The sequence below is a fragment of the Falco cherrug genome, chromosome 10, assembly GCF_023634085.1.
Source record: "Falco cherrug isolate bFalChe1 chromosome 10, bFalChe1.pri, whole genome shotgun sequence".
Classification (NCBI taxonomy): domain Eukaryota; kingdom Metazoa; phylum Chordata; class Aves; order Falconiformes; family Falconidae; genus Falco; species Falco cherrug.
The window spans coordinates 35132517-35152335 of NC_073706.1; the positions used below are offsets into that span (position 1 = coordinate 35132517).

At 41.5% G+C, this 19819-nt stretch overlaps 2 protein-coding genes across 7 annotated transcripts in view; one reads left to right on the forward strand and one right to left on the reverse strand.

Moving 5' to 3' along the window:
* Positions 1–5123, reverse strand: part of CHID1 (chitinase domain containing 1) — a 127500-nt gene extending 122377 nt beyond the window's left edge. The window contains exons 1-2 of one of the 3 annotated variants that reach the window (XM_055722395.1): positions 4816–5123; positions 163–237 (exon numbers count right to left, since the gene is read on the reverse strand). The gene's annotated coding sequence lies outside the window, so the exon portion shown is untranslated. The remainder of the gene's footprint in view (positions 1–162; positions 238–4815) is intronic. The other 2 variants (XM_055722396.1, XM_055722387.1) reach the window with 2 other exon arrangements.
* A 225-nt stretch (positions 5124–5348) lies between these two features.
* Positions 5349–19819, forward strand: part of AP2A2 (adaptor related protein complex 2 subunit alpha 2) — a 46246-nt gene continuing 31775 nt past the window's right edge. For 3 of the 4 annotated variants that reach the window (XM_055722382.1, XM_055722385.1, XM_055722386.1), the window contains exons 1-2: positions 5350–5531; positions 19265–19333. In XM_055722382.1, the coding sequence (XP_055578357.1) occupies positions 5465–5531; positions 19265–19333 (136 nt within the window). In that variant the 5' untranslated portion in view covers positions 5350–5464. Of the gene's footprint in view, positions 5532–19264; positions 19334–19819 lie in introns of all 4 variants that reach the window. The other variant, XM_055722383.1, reaches the window with a different exon arrangement.

A 19819-nucleotide genomic window follows, 5' to 3' on the forward strand; every position in this document is an offset into this window, starting at 1 on the left:
ACTATATGCCGTATCAAAAGACTTGATAAAACCAGATGTGTTGCGTGGGGCAAGCCTGACACACCCTGGCAGCGTGCTTCCCAACAGAAGCCTTTCAGCGTCCTGCTTTCTGTGCTGGTCACAGCTTGCTGAGACTTCCCAGAAGCTGAACTGGAAAGTTACCTTATTTTCTCCTGATCTGGCCTCCTCTTTCATTCCCTCTTGTGCAATGAAGATCTTCGTGAACATTCTTTAGCACTGAAAAGAAAAATAGAAATGCTGTTCCTCTGAATGGAAATCTTGACAGTGAAATGGATGTATGGCCCCTCTGGGCAAGCGCTAAGAGTGTATACACTTTGTGCACTTAATCACCCAGATTTAAATTCTAGCAAGGACTTCAGAAAGGAAACTGGTAGAAAGGTTCACTAGTATATTTGGACCCACACACTTACAGGAAAGAGCAGGAAAAAGGAATGTCTCATCCCACTTTTTTAGTATCACCAAGACACCTCTGAATCCTTCAGCTTTTGCTCAAGAAGTGGTGATTTTTTTAAATCTCATAGGACGGCTTGATAGGCGTGTTTGAAATACAGTACATTTTCATATATAAGCTACCCCAAATTTAAAAGGTACATAACTACAGTGCCTAAAGTAATTTACAACCAATGTGGTACCAGATTTTCTGTTGTTTCCTAACATGCTGTTCATCTCTCACAAACTTTAAATGCTTCCAGGTTACACTTCTAAATAGGAATGACAGAAATAAGGCATGAACAAAGGTGTGAAAAATCAGTTTTGTTTCCAGTGTCTCTGTAATTGAATCTATAATTTCTTGTGTTGCATTCCCATCATATTCTCCTGTTGACTCTCTTGTAGCCTTAGCGGGACTGATCCAAAGGTTTGCTGCAAGTAGCTGACAGGGTGCATGCTGCCACTGAGGAAGGAGGCCTGCAGCTACCTGTAAGGGAATCACAGCTCTTACTTCTGACATGTAAGGATGCACACAGATTGTTAGCATATCTGCAAAGTATTGGGCAATCCCCACCATTGGCTGGCATTCCACTAAGCAAGACGAAAAGATAAGGGGATCTTTATGCTTCTACATTTTCAACGTTCCCCAATGAGATAGGATTCTGTATCTGTTCTTGGAATCGTGAATGTGTCTTGTTTAACTCCCATTGCCCACCCCATCAACTGCTTACCAGATTCAGTAACTGAACTTGGCACTATGAATTCCTTTCTTTGGGCCAGGTACTTGAAGACTGGGTGCAACAACAGTGGGCATCTCAGCACCTAAATTTCCCCTATGCAATTTATTGTAACTCATTAAATCTCACTTTGCTTTCCCTGGAATTGTAGCTCATGCTTCTTAACTTTTTTTTTTCCTAGAAATGAAAAGGCCCCAAGCTTCAAAGGTATTTCACATAAAATACTGACCAGTTTTCTGTTTGTTTTTTCCTCATAATCTAGCAGTTACTGATTTTTATTATTTTTACTGACAGTAAGTCTTTTGCTTTAATTCTATGCATTTGTGTCCATGTCAAAGTGGCATAAATGTTTAAAAATGAGGTACAGTTGCCTGTAATAGACCATATCGGTTTTATTTCTGTTTTTTCAGTCTGTACACTATTATTAAAGCAGTACCTGAGTAAGATAGGACACCTGGGGGAGAGTAAAAGTGTGCTGCTTTGCTGGCAAGTAAATGTGCATACTCAGAAAATAAAAATGGTGTGGTAGCAAGAAATGAGTGGCAGCCTGTCATTAAGGAGAAAGAAGGTTAAGAGAAACAGCAGAAGGACCTCAGAGAGTAAATGAAAAAAAAAAAAAAAACCCACCAAAAAAACCCACCCCAAAACCAACACAAACTCCTCCTATGAACTAGAAGGAATTATACAGAGTTTATTGCAACTCACAAAGCCACCAGCTGGCTGACATTGCCAGCATGCAGGTGTCAAAGGAGATCTTGTTTGTACAACCTTTGTTAACCCTTATTTTATCTCATCTACTTTCTTAGAGTTTATTTTAAAGCTTAGGTATTCTATTCTACATTGTAATATAAACCTGTTGTTTTGAATGTAAACCCCTTCTGGTCATTGAGGAGCTCACAGGAAAGAAAAGGTCTAGGCAGAAGGGAGATCCATCCCAAATTTCTGGAAGTTTAGGGTTTTATGATAGTGCTATCATCCTAACTTTGTGTTTCTTAATCTTGAAAGCAGCCATCTGATACTCTGACATGGCAGAAGGCGTTGCTGATAAACCTGTGCTCTCTGTTAATGGATAGTGAATGTTAGATGACAGGTAGAGAGACACAATGGGGTGTACATGTGGAGGAGACGCTGATTCTGTTTTCTCCTTAGCTCTTTTTGCTTAGCTCTTTTTGCTTCCAGTAATGGTTAGAATGACCACGAGGAGCAGAAGAAAGCGATAAACGATGGGATGCAGAACAAATCTGACAGAACAGTGACAAAGGGAAAGGAACAATTACCTTTTTATAGTTCCCACAAATCCATTCAGTTTAATGGTAATAGTTCTATGAAGGTCAGTGTAATTATTCAAGTCTTTGTACCAAAGTACGACAAAATTCTGCAAATTATTAAAGCAGCTATGACATGGGAAAGAAGGGACAGACAATCGTGGATTTGTTGGCAAACAAATGTGCTGCAGAACATTTTGTATAGTAGGAAAGCATTTAGGACTATTTCCCCTTTACTGCTGATCTTACAGTAATTAGCAATCACTTTACAAATCTCAGTATCTTCGGATGGATGGACCTAATGAAGTCTGCTCTTTCACAGACTGGTGTTTTATAGATTTTAAGCTCAAACCAGAACATTTTCCAGATTTATTAACTCAGTGCATTTGTAAAGGGCTGTGCCTGGCATGAACTCTGTGCTGTATAGTAACAGCTGAGCTCACATTACAATGTTTCTTTCAGACAGGGTGCATCTAGATACCATTACAGTCTCTCTTTCATCCAGCTAACTATTCACATAAAATTTGTATCTTCTCCCTACCAAACTGCCTGAAGTGGGCTAATAAATTCTAAATTATGAGGCAGTAAAGGCAGGTATATACCTACACATTCACCATAATTGACATAAGCCTTTGTTGAGGCAAAAAGAAGACAGGGAGCAAAGATGAATATAGTAAAGCCTCAAAAAAACTCAGTCAAAGGAGGATGACAAAATAACTGGGGTATGTGTACTGCAAACTGAGCCACTTTCAATGAAATATTTAGCAGTATAGTTACAAAACTAGAGAGTGCCACATGGGTTAACTACTTGAATATTTACCCCAGTTCTCAAGCAGAATTTGCAGCCCATGCTTAGCTTTATATTACCACAGCTATTCTGTTAGCAGTATTTAAGCCACCACTTCAAAGGTAGTGTGTACCTGCATGACTTGCAGTTGCAGTATTGACTGGAATACCGCCAGACAGGACTGAAAGACTTAGCCTTTAGGTGTCACTGTGCTCATGACAGTAGAAATAAGCTCAACATTTCGGCTACCTCAAAAAAGGTATTTTTTTTCTGAAACAGAAACTCCTACTCAGCGACATCATAAGTTTTCAGCTTCAAAGGTAGATGGAAATTATTGTTAAGCATCAAAATCTGTCTGCAAAGCTATGAAAAGGGAGAATTTTCTTCTTGTAAGCCTACAGACGCAGAGAATTTGAGCTGAATATAAGACTAGTTGTGTGTGACTGCCTGTAGTTGCACTTGGTGTACAAAAAGGATCCAGGAAGAAACAGATGCATGACCAGCCCATACTGTCATCTTGTCTTTCTAATAGATACTTACACAACTAAAAAGCACTCATGTAACAGTATATGCTGAAAACATGCAGAACATATTTGAGAGGTGACCTAACTGAGGCATATGGCCATTATCAGAAAGAGTTCTTTATCTATGAAAGAAAAATGTAATATTAACTTCAAGGCACTGGAGCTTGATAAATTTAAGTAAGATACAAGCTCTAAATGAGTAGAATTAACCATGGGAACAAACTGCCCAGGAGAACAGTAAATTTGATGGCATCAAATCAAGACTAAGTGCCTTTCTGGAAGATAGGCTTGAGCTAAAAGCTAGATACTGGGGTAAGTTTGGGGGCGGGGGGAGGTGGGGGTGGGGGTGGGAAAACCACCACCAACAAAACCAAACAGGTGAAATGAAATGACTTCAAGTATACAGGAAAACAGATGAAGTGACTGATTGATCTCCATTACCCCAAACCCCATCTTTCTACAAGTCATTATAATCCACTAAGTATACCAATCGCTTGTGTTATGACTGAAACTGTCAACATACTTTTAGTTAGGCAGACTAGGCCAGTTTTGACACCATTTCAGCTGATGAGATTAAATGCTCTGCGCAGTCCTACCTCTTTGGCATGTTTAAGGCAGTTTAACCTTGAAATGTTTTCAGTCTCAGGAGTGGATATGGCATGGGACTGTGTTGCTCTGCAGATCTGCAGCCTTCATGAGAAACACATAGCCCTGGGTTTGTACACACATGAGGCGCCACATGTAATGCAGAGCAACTGCCTCACCCAGCTGAGGACAGGCTCACAAGGGGCATGTGACAAAGGGTGGCTCTGTGTATAGTGGCTCTTGGGCTTGCAAATGTTCAGACTGACTATGCAGGGTATGTGAAGTAGATCCCGTGGCCTGTTTTGGGGCCCCTTTTGAACTGGAGGACTGAGGCATGGGCTCCATCAGTCCGCCCTGGGGAAAGCATGATCTTATGTACCTGTACCATAGAATCTGTACCCCGCTCTCCACAGTTTAGAAATAAGATCCTAGAGTAGATTAGAAATAAAATCCTACTCAAAGCTTACTGATCTTGTCTCCTGATCTGCCGTCCGTCGTCTCCTTCTCCCTCAGAAGGTACATCCTTTGAGGCACCTGCAAAGCCTGATGTTTCTCCTTCGTAAGTCATAAAACTTCTCGATCATTAGCGTTCAGGGAGAGTAGGAGATCGGGCCGTTCCTGAGCAGGGAGCACGCAGTGGGTTCACCGCGGATCCAGCGCCTGAAGCAGCCCTGCCAGCCCCTCACGGGGAAGGGCCGCCCGCCGGCAGCCCCTCACGTCGGCCTGGGCCCGTTTGCCCTGGCGGCGGTGCCTGCTAATGGCGTCCCAGCAGCGGCACCACCGACCTGGGGGCCCAAGCTGCCACCCCCCCGGAGCGGAGGATTGCCCGGGCTCCTGCGGCACCGCAGGGCAGCCGGGGGCGAGGCCGCGGCCCTTGCCCGCCCCAGCGGCGGAGGGGAGGCCCGGCGCGGGCCGCGGCGCTCCCGCCTCCGCGCGGCAGGTGGCGCCAGAGCCGCGCGCGCGCGGCCGCCCGCGGGGGCGCGGAGCCGCCCCGGCGCCTGCGCGCTGCAGAGGCGGCGGCGGTGGCAGCGGCCTGAAGAGCCCCGCGGGGAGAGCGGGCGGCGGTGGGGGTAGTTGCGGTGCTTTGGTGTGTGGCTGGGCGGATTGCGCGCCACCATGCCTGCCGTGTCGAAGGGCGATGGGATGCGGGGTCTGGCGGTCTTCATCTCCGATATCCGGAACTGTGAGTGGCGGCTGAGGCGCGGTGGGGCTGCGGCCTGGGCCTGGGCGCCCGCTGCCCCGCGGGTTCGGGGGCTTTTTTCCCTCCATCCCCTCCCCAGCGCTCTCTTCTTCTCCCTGTCCCTGCAGCGGGCTGCTCGGAGCGCTCCCGCCTCACGAAATGGCGACGCGCCCTGGGGGGCGGCGGGGGGGCGGGCGAGCGAGCGGGGGGGGCAGCTTAACGCTTTTTTGCTGTGGGTTTGGGTTGATTTGTGCGGTTTGGGGGGTTGGTCGGGGTATTTGCAGCCCCCCCTTTCCCCCCGCCCCCGCTGCGGAGGGGCGCTGGGTGTGGTGGCCGAGCGGGGGTGCCGGGGGCTGCTGCCCGCCATCGTCCTTGTTTATGAGGCGCTGAAGCGAAGCTGGCGGGTGTCCGGGCGCGGGTGGGTTTGTGGTGGGCCGGGGGGATCGTCTCTGGTCCCCTTCCAAATCTGTAAGCTTCTTTCTGTGCCAGACGTCACTGATGGAAAGCAGGCCTCTGTAAGGGTGCCTGCGAGCGGGGCCTTCCCTGCGGATGGCTAGGCTGCGCTTACACTGGCTTGAAAATCCTGCTCTGACAGAATTCAACTCTTGGGATCTGTGCAATTAAAAATGGGATGGGGAGGGGTGCGAGTGGGTGCTCACCTGAGGGGAGAGCAGGTAGCACGTCTGTGCAGCACGGGGGGAGGGGTACAAATTGCTGCTGCTGGGGGGGTGGGGAAGATGTGTGTCTGGGGGCACACTTCAGTGCTCAGTTTTTCTTTTTGACTGAAAACTGCATGTGATAGTAGTTTAATATTAATCTGAGTTAGAAATCTAAGTATGATGTGGCAGGAATTGCCTGGGGAAGGGCTAAGGTCACTGTGGTTGGTGTGATGAAACAGCTCTATTTTGTCCACCTGCGTGTACCTCTCTGGATTACTTGAGGCTACTTTAAAAGCAATGGCAGTAAGGTTTCCTCTCTGAGGTAGAAGTGGATTTTTTTTTTTTTTTTTTTTGCAAATCATGATGACCTAACTAGGCTTATGTTGGGATAACCACACCAGCTTGGAAAAATCTTCACATTGATGACTTCTAATACAATTTTCTCATCAGCTCTTTGTATTGATAAAATGAGACTGTTTAAAAACACTTAAACTAAATTCAGGTGATTTGGACTTCTAACTATGTAAACAGGGTCTTCATATGTAAAATTCAAGGTGGTTTAGCATCCTTACAGCAGAAGCTGTCTCACTTTTTTTTTTTTTTCCACAAGAGTTGCAGGTCCTTATGTTTCTTGAGACTTCACTCGTATGTGTAGGAGAAGGCTTACAAGATGTGTTTTGTATTGATTGGTTCAAGGTTACATGAATGCTTTTGTGCTTTGTGTGGTTGACCCAGCTGTGTACTGAAAATTTTCCAGAGTCCTGGTATTCTATGCAAAATGCACATGTAACGTAGCTTCACCTGCTGTCGTAACATTTAAGATGTGCTGTTGTATCTACCCACTATTTTTTAAATGATTGTTCTCATTCATTTAGCTATAAGTAATATGGTTTTATTCTTCATTGTCGTAAGTCTTGCAGTTGGTTAACACATCTGTCCACTCTTGTTTTCAGTGGAATTTAGTAGAAGGGAATACAAGAGAAACATTCAAGCTCGTAGGTTCCAAACCTGTGTGTAGAGAGGTGGAATAACAGGAGTTAAGGTAGTAGGATAGAACAAATTAACTGATTTCCCCACAAGCTTGCCAGTGTGTAGGCAGTGTGGGAAGTCTGATGGAACAACCACCTCTCTGTCCAGACTGGACAACAAACCTCTCAGCTCCCAGGGTTTGCAAGAGTAACAAAGATGTAACTTGCTTGTGAAACAAATATTAACACTTTCACTGTTTAAAAAAATACTGGTGTTTCTCAAATGTTTTGTCCCTGTCCACGCAGGAGCTATAATTACTTTTGTATTTCTCTCATCTTCAGTATGAACTACATCTTCCAAATAGCTCTGAAAGAGCAGATAGCTCCCATTAGTAGGTGACCTGTGTAGGTTCCAAATACTTGCCTAATGGCATTTGAATCTTTTTTTCCTTTAAGTGAGCTCTGAATGTTGCCAGCTAACCGTGGGCTGGTGTGTGCTGACTAAGATTCCCAAAAATACTTCAGAGCACTCTCTAGAGAATTCTGTGTTTTGCAGGCACTGGTGTTGGCTTAAATTCCATCTTTCACTCTTCAGATCAGGGAGCTAGATATTTGTCAAGAACAAAAAGTAACAGTTCTTTAGGTTAACAGAATCTCTTGACTTGCAAATCTTAAGAAAATGTTCTTGTTCCAAGATGGGAAGGAAGCTAGGCACCAAGTGCAGCTCAACCTCCATTTCTAGCTTTAAAGTTGGAGTAAATATCTGACAGTTACACTGATGTACAAATTGCCTGCTGGCATTCTGAATTTCAGTCTTAATTTTGGCTGTTGGACTTGTTTATCCCTTTGTAATACTACCATAAGGGCCTGACACTTCTAGTTTGCCTAGAGGTCTTCCAGATTATGAATACTGTTGAAACATGGTGTATGGTCTTTCTTCTGAAAGACTTTGCACAGATAAGGAATCTGCGTTACAGGTATTGAAGAATGAAAATGCAGTTGTGTGCAAACTGTGCCTAGGTGGATGCACAGCATGTAATTTCAAAGTAATAACCTAAACTTTAAGGGGATACTTGCGTAAATTTAGACTATCTACCTTTGGAAATGCCTAATCTTTTTACATCAAGTCTCATTTCTTGGATGGTTGTACCTACAACATCTGCAGCACTAAATAATGCATCCTTCTCGTACAAGTTCATTATATTACTGATTTGGGATTGATGCTTGTCTTGCCTATCTGTTTTTACCAGTCCATTACAGTCTTAAAGTCTTATTGATAGCAATTTTCATTGCTTACAATTCTAATTGATTATGAGTGAATGGATGAACAGCTCACATTGCCAGTCTGTCTTAAATAGTTAAAAGGATGCTTGTCAATTGTCAGGCATATTTTCGGCACTTGGGTTATCTATTTAACTTGATCTGTGTGTTAAATGCTTTTATGCCACATATGACTTTGAATGTAAGAATTACTTTCTAGCCAACTTTTAAAAGTTCACTTAAAATACGACAATATCTCAAAAGGCTCCAAAGCTTTTCATAAAAAAAGTCAACATGCTGCTTGTAGTGTGTTCTTGATGCTTTGACTTTGCTGTAGTTGCTGTGAAACTAATATTTTAGAGTAACTTTTTCAAAGCAAAATGTTCTTTATTCATACAAGTATCAAGTCAATTTTCAAAATCCAATGGTATAAGAAAATTAATTATCCTGCAGCTCCTGATAGCTCTGCAGAACTTTGTTTCAGGGCAGCTTCTTGTTGTAGGCTCTGTATTTTGCATACAGAGGTCCTAGTGCAGATGGTGGGGGCAGGGAGGGTTTTAAAGAAAATAGCCTTTTTAAATGCCTGACAACTTGCCAGTAGATATATGGACTTTTCTAGAAACTTTCTCAGTTGGATTGTTTATAACATAAAAGTCTATTTGCTCTGCTATTTCGTTTAGCTTATCTTTTGTGGACACCAGAGAAGAGACAAGAAAACTACAAATTGAAAGCTGAAGTACTTGGTTAAGATAGCCTAGTTAATTAGCACTTAAGGTGACCTGCTGAGAAAATAGTAAGGTGTGACTATACTGTGAAATAATTGGTGGTGGTGAAGCTGGAAAGCTCTGAATCTTGTGGCTTGGTGAAGTGCCACTCAGGAGTTCAGGTCGGGAAGAGTCCTTGTCACTGCTTGAAGTGCCTCGTGAACTAAGCCCCAACAAGATTCTGCATATGTTATAAGCATATGGACTCCTGCAAGAAGTACAGTACTTATTCTTAAATAGTATGTTAAATTGTTTTTTGTGTATGTGCTGCAGAGCTGCTGAAGTGATTTGGCTTATGCAAGATGGTGCTTTATAAGCTCTCCAGCTGTCTCGGCTGACAGATGTATCATCAGGGATCTGTTTTCATTTTTTTGAGAATAGCTTTATGCTTATCTGGTGATGAAGTATTTCAAAGTCATTTGTCACTCAACCAATTCTGTTGCAACAACAGTATTATCTGCTATTCAACCTGAAAACTAGGTGAGCTTGCTTTTCTCCTTCTTTTGGAGGTGGTGGTGTAGAAATAGTTTCTATTACAGTATTAAGTACACTACTGGTCACCCCCTCCACTGTAAAATCGGGAAGTTGTTTACCCTTGGGCTGATGAAATGTGTCTACACAGAGGCAAAAGCTGCTTTTGCCATAGGCGCTTAGAGGACAAGACAGTTCTTTGTTTACTTGCTGCTTTAGGTAACTGTCTTACCTTTTCAGTGTCACCTTAAAAGTTGGATAGAGGGAGGAAGATTTCCTTTAGGTTGATCTCCAAATGTTTCTGTGTAAGTTCTGTTCCAAGATACTGTTCCTTTTTCCGCAGGCTATATTTTTTCCTTACATAAAACCAAACAGATGTATTAAATAAAGGTCTGTCTCTTCTCCTAGAACTTACCGCATTAATTTTTCCTTGTACTGGACGCGGAGAGTGTCCAGAGGCTGAAGCCTTTTGAAGTCTGACTTCAATAGCTTTGCTTCACTGCATTGGGACTGGTGCATCAGCTTACGGATAAGCAAGTGGGGATTAAAAAAAGGCTGGTTCATGAAATTAATCTTATGATGATCACCCGTTTGACTGTATGGTAGATAATGGAGTGCGTTACCTGTGTATGTGGGAGGGGCATGTGTATGAATTAAATGACCACATGGGTATGTATAGGGTTATTTTTTTCTCTGTGAGAACAGGCACACAGTAAAACAAACTTCACATAGGGTGAGTTGGGCATAAACAGTTTGTTCTAGTACTATATGTCAGTAACGTGGCTTTCAGAGTGTAAGCTAAACTTACTACATTGCTCCTCTGAGGTGTAGGTTCTTATTGGCATTGGATATAGTTTTGAAGTAGGACTTGCGTTATTTCTGTAGACAACCAATGACTTTTATTTGTATTGTTAGGCTACTTATCTCTTCAAAGAAACTTGAAGGCAAAGCATCCTGGTTTGCTTTCCTATTTCCCTTGCAAGGCTATGGCCACTCATCTAATATGGGCAGTTTCTGGCCTGAAAAAGCCCTAATAGTCTGCTGCTTAGAGCTATAATAAGTACTAAGTCTTGCATCACTTCCTACTATTTGCAGGAGAGAGATTTAAGGAAAACACAATTAGCATGAGATTAATCTGAGGAGAATGTGTAAAATGAAGCTACTGTTCTACCATGACTTCTGTCTTGACTTTCTTAAGGTCATTTCATGGAACTCTGAGGGGCTGGGTTTTTGGAGGTTTTGGTGGTGGCTTTTTATTATTATTTGTTTGGGTTTTTTTACACTTACTGAATTTGTGCATATTTAGCTGAGGAGAGTAGGTGAAGATGATAATTAATAGATGAGAGATAGTAAAGAGCTAGAGTCTTCCATATGACATCAACCTCTCCATTAGAGATATTGGAAGACATAACATCTGCTGAGTTAGAAATCCTGTGGATAAAGGCTGCCCATCAGGACTGGTAAGAGGAAGTTAAGGGCTGTTGCAGAGACTATTACATACTTGCATCAGTTAACAAGCTCATACAGGATTTTTTTTTAAGGCCCCTGAAATAGTAGTTTTGAAGTGATAGTTAAACTAGGAGAGTTTGGTTAAGTCTCAAAACTGTTCTTCTATTATCTGAACGTGAACTAATGTTGAAGAGAATCCACAGTGCCTTGTACTAAACTGGTGTTAATACAACCTTAAGCTATACTGCTCAAGGAAATGACTACTTTAATGCTGCTCAGTCAAGGAAGGAGGAAGAGCTGCTTTATGAAGTAGCCTAACCTTGCACTTCTGGTTTTGCATATCTTTTTAGCGTAAAGCTTCTCCTTTGGTAGGAGTTGATGTTGTTTTGTCAACTAAACTGCCAAATGGATGTTTTATATGGCATAAAGTCACTTGGATATGAGTTTCCACCAAGCTTTTCAGTTAATTTGGGGAAAGCTAGACCCTATTACCTAGTTACTCCTCAAACTCTCTGTTTGAGCTGTAGTGTTTTTCTTAATTTGTGGCGCCTAGTTAGAAAAAAGCATCCATGGTAGGCACCTAAAATTATTACCCTTGTATTTTATTATGTAATGTAATTTTTTTATATGTAATTACTGCAATTAGAGTATCTGAATTGTGATAGGCTTTGGAAGCTGTTGTGTGCTCTTTTACATTTATTTCCCTTCTCTTATAAGGACAGTTATTGGATTACTGGATTACATTAAAGCTTGCGTCTCCCTGCTGTTTCATGGGAAGTGTTACAGAGGCAAATTTCTAGCAGCGTACTGCAGGAAGAAGTCAGTTCTGTTCACTTACTGTGCAGAATATTAGAACGTGAACTCTACAGCGTTCTTAAATGTGATCAGTAGGTCACTGATTTCTTTGTAGTAATGCATACCTAATCACAACAAGATGTCCCAAGGCACAACAATGTTCAACTGCCTTTGTGGCATTCATGATCTTCAACATGACACAGGTGTTTCTTTCCTCTGATCAAAAACATCTTGCAAAAGGACAGCATGCACGTATGGTTTTGTACATAAAAGGATGTTGATACGTCATTAGCAGAAGGCTTCTTGTTCTTCAGCCTTCAACCGGTCAGTTTCTGAACAAAACTGAAGCCATGCTAACACCTTGTGAAGGTATAGCATTTTATAGTAGTCTCTTTGGATTAGTTGCGCAGTGAGTTTGTAGGCAATAGCACCAGCATCCTCCTTCAGACATGCTCAGGTGGACCTGGAACTTGCATCTCTATTGTAGTACTCTAGATAGTTCAGCCAAATAAAGGAATTCTCACAAACTCACATAATGTGAGGGCGGGCATACACCAAACAAACCACCGTAATGTGTTGCTCTGTACCCTGCCTCCTTTTTTGTCCTTCTTCCCTGCTGTGCTAAATAATAACCAGCTGAGACATTAGGGAGGGGTAGAGGGTGGATCTGGTGTTTTACTTCATGAATTCAATGATCTGCACAGCAAATGGCTAGTCTGTACTCCAGAGCTGTAACATGAATATCTGACCAGCTGGCAGGTAAAAGTAGTGGCTTAATTTGCTGATATGAGATATGAAAACTGTTTCACAAAAGCAAGAACAGATGCACTGATCACTCCTACGTGAATATTTTCTCATAAGTATTTGCACTTTTTTTACGGTAGAAGTGCTAGTGTTTGTTTTGATTCAGGCCTCCTCTTTCAACTGGTTTTTCTCTGTCCCCTGACAGTAGGGTTTAAGAATGCAGTGTAGTCTTAGTGTCATGCTTGTAAGCAGTTCTAGCAATAGGAAAGGCAAGTGGGTAATTTTGATTGCTTTATACCAACTAAAGTGTGTGTGGATGGTGAATGTGGTGAACTTGCTCTCTACTTGGTCATGTATTCTTCTGTCTTCTGTTGGCATCATCACTTGTAGTAAAGCTGCTATCTTACACTTTGGATATTAAATAAACCAATTTGGTTTTGTCTGTTTGGCTCCCTAGCTGACCTGCAGTGGTACAACGTAGTAACAGGAATGTGTATGCCAGGAGTAGAGCAGTGCTAAGAAACAATCTGGAGTTGTCTGTTAAGAAGTATAGCCTTGAATCAAACTGATTATGAAACTATATCAACATACTTTACTGAAGGGAAGCTAGTAGCAGTTTGACTGTGATGTCTGTCCCACCTAACTCAGCCATCAGCTTAGATACTCCCGATGTAGAGACTAACAAAAACATAACAAAATGGAAAAATTCTTATGTTTGGAAAACAATGATTCACAGCTTTCGAGGTAAACATCTAAAACATCTTTAAAACTGAGAATTTATCTTTTGTGTAAGAACAGTGTTCTTCCCAAGTAGATATTCTTAGCCACTACAGAGTTCAGGGGAGAAGCTGCTCCTCTCAGCCTTGGCAGTATTTGGCAGCTCTCCTGAACAGAAAACTAAGTTGTCCTGTCTTCAGGGCCTGTTTGATAATTGAATGTGGACAGACAGGCATGTTCTGTTAGACAAATGGTAGTGCCACAGATAGTAACCGACACAGCTACTAGCCTTCAAGAAGCATGACAGAGTGCTGGCGGGCTTTTTCTTATGCTAGTAGTCCCCTACCCAACATAGTTTATAGTTCTTCATGCTAATAATGGCACATGTATAATCGTAGGATTGTCAGATGGCCATGGGGCAAGTAAGGCTGAGGTAACACAGTGTTACAGTTCTGACCTGTGCTATGCACGTTGTGGGATGTTGTGGCTGGATATCTGTTTGCTCAGGTACTCATCTTGGAGAAGACTAACAGCAGTCAAATTCAAAAAAAGTGAATTATTGGGTGGGCTCAATTACACTGGCTGCTGGTCATAAGCAGATTGGAGCCAGATGAGTATGGGAAACACCTAAACTTCTGTGAAGCAATTATATTTTTTTGCTTTAAATGTTGCCAATGCACCTGTCTCTTGAGCTTGCCTGCAGAAATCTGCTCTGCTCTGCATTTGTGTAGGCACTTGTGTAGAAGAGTGCTTGCTTCTCTGTTCATTTGGGAAATAGATGTGTAGACTTGTTTAGTATTAAATATCTTAAATGTTCTCTTCAAATGAACAGAATCAACAGATCCCTTTCCTGTAACTTGTGTCATACCATTCTTCTGTAGACTGTAATGCAAAACTCCACACTGAGATACGGAGGTGTTATTCAGGTAGTACTCAAGCTGTGGCTGTAGCCTGGATTACTAGGAGAGTTAAGAATAATAATTGGCTCTCTGAAGAGCTGGGTGACTTTGGATGTTCCCTAGTCTATCTTTGTTAAACAAGATGGTAATTAAAGATAATAGTGCACTGCAGACTAAATTTACCTTGCCTAATGAAGGCAGTAGGCAGGACAGTGGAGTCTGAAGTGTGGCAAGTTGCCAGATAAGTAATCGCTCATAAGCACCTTGGAGGATGTTGTGGCTGGGTATCTGTTTGCTCGGGTACTAGTCTTGGAGAAGACTAACAGCAGTCACATACTAGGGCTCTTATTGGCAAAATAGCCAGCCAAAATTTACTGGCTTGCAGTAACCTCTATTAAAAACTTGTTATGGATATTTAATCATAATCTTGCTAAACTAGAAAAAGCCTGAATAAGTGAAAGTGAGGATGTGGTAGCTGAACTGATGTGGAACATAATCTTACTGTGCTCAGGCTTAAATACTGTCCTACCCATCTGTTTATATACATGACATAACTTTTTATTAAGCCTCTCAAAGTTGAATGGCTTGGCTGCAGCACATTTTGTTGGAATACAGCTCTGGTGATTTCTTGAAACCGGGAGCTGTGTAGCAGCCTGGAAGTGAGGTGGAGCAGTTGCCTCTGTAAGCTTTGAAATGTAAGCCTCTAGTTCTGCAGCACAGCACTTCTTTGACTGTCATCAGTAGTGCTCTTACCTTTTTAACCATCCTTAAGATTACTTAAGTGACTCTAGTGATGGTAAAACTCAAACGTATGTGGAATTTCTTCAGTAACTGTTATGATGGCTGAGTAATGTGATGTTAATCAAACAAATTTTCTTTAATAGCCCCCATCCCCAGCTTAGTGGAACAGAAGTGCAGCTAAAAAATGCTCTGTGGGTTTTGATGCTTTTCTTTTTCACTGTATGTGGAACAAACTGAAGCCACCTGTTGCTGTGAGGTTTTGCTTTGTTTTGTCATCCCCTAGTGTAAACAATAAATTAAGTTTGAATAAGGTGTGTGGTATAACTACTGGAGCTCAGGAAATAGATTTTTAGGTGCTTCAGCCTGGTTTTAACTCATGATTTATCCTAAGCATTGTTATGTGACTGTCCTCAGTGACATTTAACACCAATATGCTGGTGCTGGTCCCTAAAACTACAGTGTATATGTACCTGAAATTGTAATCAATAATAAGGAGACAACTTAAGACTTAATGATTGTTGTAGAATCGTTCAGGTTGGGAAAGACCCTTGAGATCAAGTCTAACCATTAACCCAGGGCTCCTGAGTCCATCACTAAACCATGTTGCTAAGCATTGCATCTGTGCATTTTTTAAATACCTCCAGGGATGGTGATTCCACCACCTGCCTGGGCAGCCTGTTCTGATGCTTGACCACCCTTTTAGTGAGGAAATTTTGCCTAAAATGCAATCTAAACTTCCCCTGGCACAACTTGAGGCTGTTTCCTCTTGTCTTGTCACTTGATTTCAATTCAATTTCAACATGATTTCCAATGAGTGGAGTGAAAACTTTCATCACCAGCTAGTTTTATATGTGCTTTATGAGGGTCTAGATGAGACTATGTACTGTATTCAAAATAGAACTGCCTGAAAGAATTATTCAAAACAGGATTTTGTTCATATGCTATGCAAGTTTTTAACTTTGAGAGAACAAACCTTCAGATGTGAGCTTCCTGTTTAATGTGGATGTTCCTGTCAACTCACTGCTATAGCTGTGTGTGCAGGGGGTGGGATTTTGATTTTTCTGTTGCTGAGGCTGCAGTCCATCTCTGCCAAAGGTGCTGACTTCACAAATTCCTGGAGTATTTTAGTCAGGCTTCCCTTAGTGCTCTGTTAACTTGCTTAGGACACGAAGAACTCAGTTTCTAGCAGTAACTGATAACCTGTGAGCATAACAGGTAGTTAATGCTGCTTGAAAGGTTTGCTGAGAGGTTTTGGTGATTAACAAAAAAATGATGGCCTTGATTTTTGTCCTGGGTTAAGAAAAACAAGCTGGCACGTACATCAGTGATTATTGCCATGCTTGAGGTTAGAGAAACACTTAATAATAATTCAAAGTAAATATTGCAATGTGCTTTCCTTATGGACAGAATCTGAAGACATAGAGCAAGGACCTAGCTTTCAAACTGAAGTAGCTAAATGTTGTACTCAAGTTAGCAGTATACTGGACTGAGGTCAGTGTTCTCTGCCCGGGTAATCTAAATGAAGTTTAAAATCTCCCAACTCATTGGTAATGTTTTAATGAGATGTGCCCTTAACTTGGTAAAAGGGAAAAATAAATTTATAGTTCTAGAAATTAAGACTTATCTGGAGCAGATAAATTGCTGAAAATAAGGGAGGTGTTTTCAAGTCTTTAAAAAGTGCTAATGTGATGGCTTACAAATTGGAGTGTTCTTTATTTACAGAAACACTTGCACCCTGTTGGCATATGTTAGTGTGGCCCTGTGTTCATAGAGTATGGACCCAGGAGCAAAAGAGTTGCTTCAGTCTAGTAGTGAATTTCTAATGCTGGCAAGTATCTTAGACGTGAACATTTTAGTATCTCTGCCATGTGTGAAGGACAAATAATCTAATCCAATTAAGACAAATTTAAAAACTATAGTGGAAGACACTTTAAGCCTTAGATTGTATGAGCTGCTGCTTATTTATACAGTAAAGAGTGTTACTGCTTTAAAACCAGCGTATTTAAGGTTGGCAAGTTAAATTAGAAGAAAACTTGTGTTGCATGATATATTAGTGAAAACTGGTTAAACGTTGTGATCCTAACAAATGCATCTTGTAAATGGAGGGAAGTATACTGTGATCTCTAGTTTTGTCATTCTAGAAGTCATTTGAAGCTTCTAGGTCAAATTAAAACAGTGGGCATAGCTCCTGCTTTATCTGAAAACCAAGATGCATACAGATAGCAACTACACCTTATGTTTCAGAACAGGTATTGTGAACTCTTGAGTCTGAAAATGCTTAACTTTCTAAAAGCAGTAAGTGGACAAATAGGTACAAGTAAGTAGTGTTCTGGGGTTGGGTATGGGAGAAGTTGGCTGGTGGTTTTGTTTTGCTATGTGGAGTGCTTACCAAGGCACCCAGCACTTCAGTGTTTTGGGCAGTGTGCCTTATAAAATTGTTGTAGAACAGAAAGACTCCATTTTAAGCAAGTTTTTAGGTGTTTTGTTAAAGTGACGAGGCAAACTGAAGTAGTTGTGTCTATTTTGGGCCTAACTTGTTTCCATTTGTACAGTCTGTGAGTCTTGCTATGTGTCTGTACTCTTGTGGCCGTAATCATAGGCATATTAATATAAACCAGTTTTCTCCATCTTAGGCAAGAGTTGGTTTTGGAAGTACGCAACTTCAGTTTCTTTTTTTTGAGCCTAAATCAAGAAACAAACAAAATTGGATTAATACTTATTTGGTGTGGGCTTCCCTTATTCTTTAAATACTTGGTTATTACCCTCTCCCAAGGCACTTGTTTCCTTGAGTGAGTTAATCGCCTTTCATCTGGCCTGCTGTCTGATCATCTTTGGAATGGTAGAGAGGTGATTAACAGTTATTGGGTGATACAGGAGACTTGGACATGCAAATGTAGTAGGATGTTTAAATGCTGTGAGTTGTTGCTTTGCTTATGTGGAAGAAAGGGGTGAGATTGGAGGTGCTGTGGAATGCTGGTCCTAATCTGCTCTTCAAGCCTTGTTGCATACCCTTCTTCCACTGACATGGCTGTAGTTACGATTGGAGTGGGGAGTGAAAGCAGGGCATCTGATGCCCGCAACTTGTAAGGTTGGACCATTTTCAAACAGGACCAGGAGACTTATATTCATAACCTTGTACCCAAATAAATGGGATGAAGAGTAAAGGAAGCTGTCATCTGCTGCTGCTAGTTGGTATCTTGGAAGCTGCTTGAAAGTTTGCATAGGTTCAGGTCTCAATTTCCAACACAACTAAATGGCCTGTTCCACATTGCTAAAGCAGACTTCATTTGTTTCCCTCGGGCTTCAAGCAACTGAACATAGTGCCCAAGTTGCATGTTCTACCCTACCATGCTCACTCATGTAGGAGCTAATGGACCCAGACCTCTATAGAATCTCAGTCACCAAAACCTAAAATGCTGAAGAGCAATAGGCTGCTTTGGACAGTGCAAGTATTACTTGAATAACTTTGCATTATCAGAATCTAAACTGGAGCTTATTTCCCTGAATATCTAACTTGAATAGCCACTAGGAATCCTAATAACCTATTCTTGGATTCAAAAGTTGATATGAAATATGGACTGTGCTGAGAAGCCAAAGGTGATAAAGTCACCTGATAAAACATGAATTTTAAAAATTTCTGGTTTTTAAGTGACTTTCATGGGGCATATTGAGAGTCTGGAGTTATGCATGTGCTTATGTTTGAGGTCTTCTGAGTCTTGTGGCTACTTATAAGTTTACTGCTTTTCCTCTTCAGTGTCTGTTAAGAATGTTTTTAAAGTTGTTGATCTGAATGACCCATTCAGTAAGGATGTTTACACAACAGGCTTGTCCTTAAGGTGAGGATTAACAGAAACTGTTTATAAGATTGTGCTTAGGCGATGTTTTCCTTCTGAGCCCTGTCAACCTAGTAATCAAATTGGAAATAGAATTCGGTTTCTCTTGCCAGCTTAAGAAATAGAAAAACTGAAGTGGTTGTGGAAGTCAGTAGTAAAGGCTTCACAGATTAATTGTATACAACTGATACTATCTAAAGTCTACAAAGCTTCTTGAAACAGGGAGGTCCTTTTAGCTTCTCAGATTCCCCTATGAAGTGATGCTCAAGTTACCTCTGTGACGTTTGCCTTCAACTAGTCCTAACACTGGGAAGGGAGAGTAAAAATTCCTCCTGACATTTGTATGTTTGTGCAGCATGGCTGGGTGGAAAGAAGCTTAGGATGTCAGAGGGCTGTCCAAAGCATTGTATCCTGATGTGTGTTCTTTTGATTTCAGGCAAAAGTAAAGAAGCGGAGATAAAGAGGATAAATAAAGAACTAGCAAACATTCGGTCAAAATTTAAAGGTAAGTCACTTCATCATACTAAACTATACATGTTTTCTTAACATGACATTCTATGGGTTTTTCTTCTGTTTTTACATGCTTAGACTTTTTTTGTCAACTGCTGATGCAAGCAAAATGCTAGAGCAGGCTGTTAGAATAACTACTGAAAGTGTTCTCTTAACTACAGAACTTCCTGCCAGTCCTGTGGCTCTTGGCCATAACAGAAGGAAAATACCTCCTATATCAAAGAACTGAGCTACTGTTTACAAACTATTTCTAATACTTTGCCTCTTAATTATGTGACTACTCGGCCTGTCTTCTTCCAGAGGGCTGTGAACTAGTCTGAAGAGATACGGGCAGATGTAATTATTGCCGGTAAAATAGAATCTGTTTAAACTTATGCACCACCCCTTTCCCCACCCCTTTAGAGAGTAATGGGTTAAGCTGTCTTCTAGCAGAATTAAGATGAAAATATGTAGCTGATAAAGCAATATCTTTACCACACAC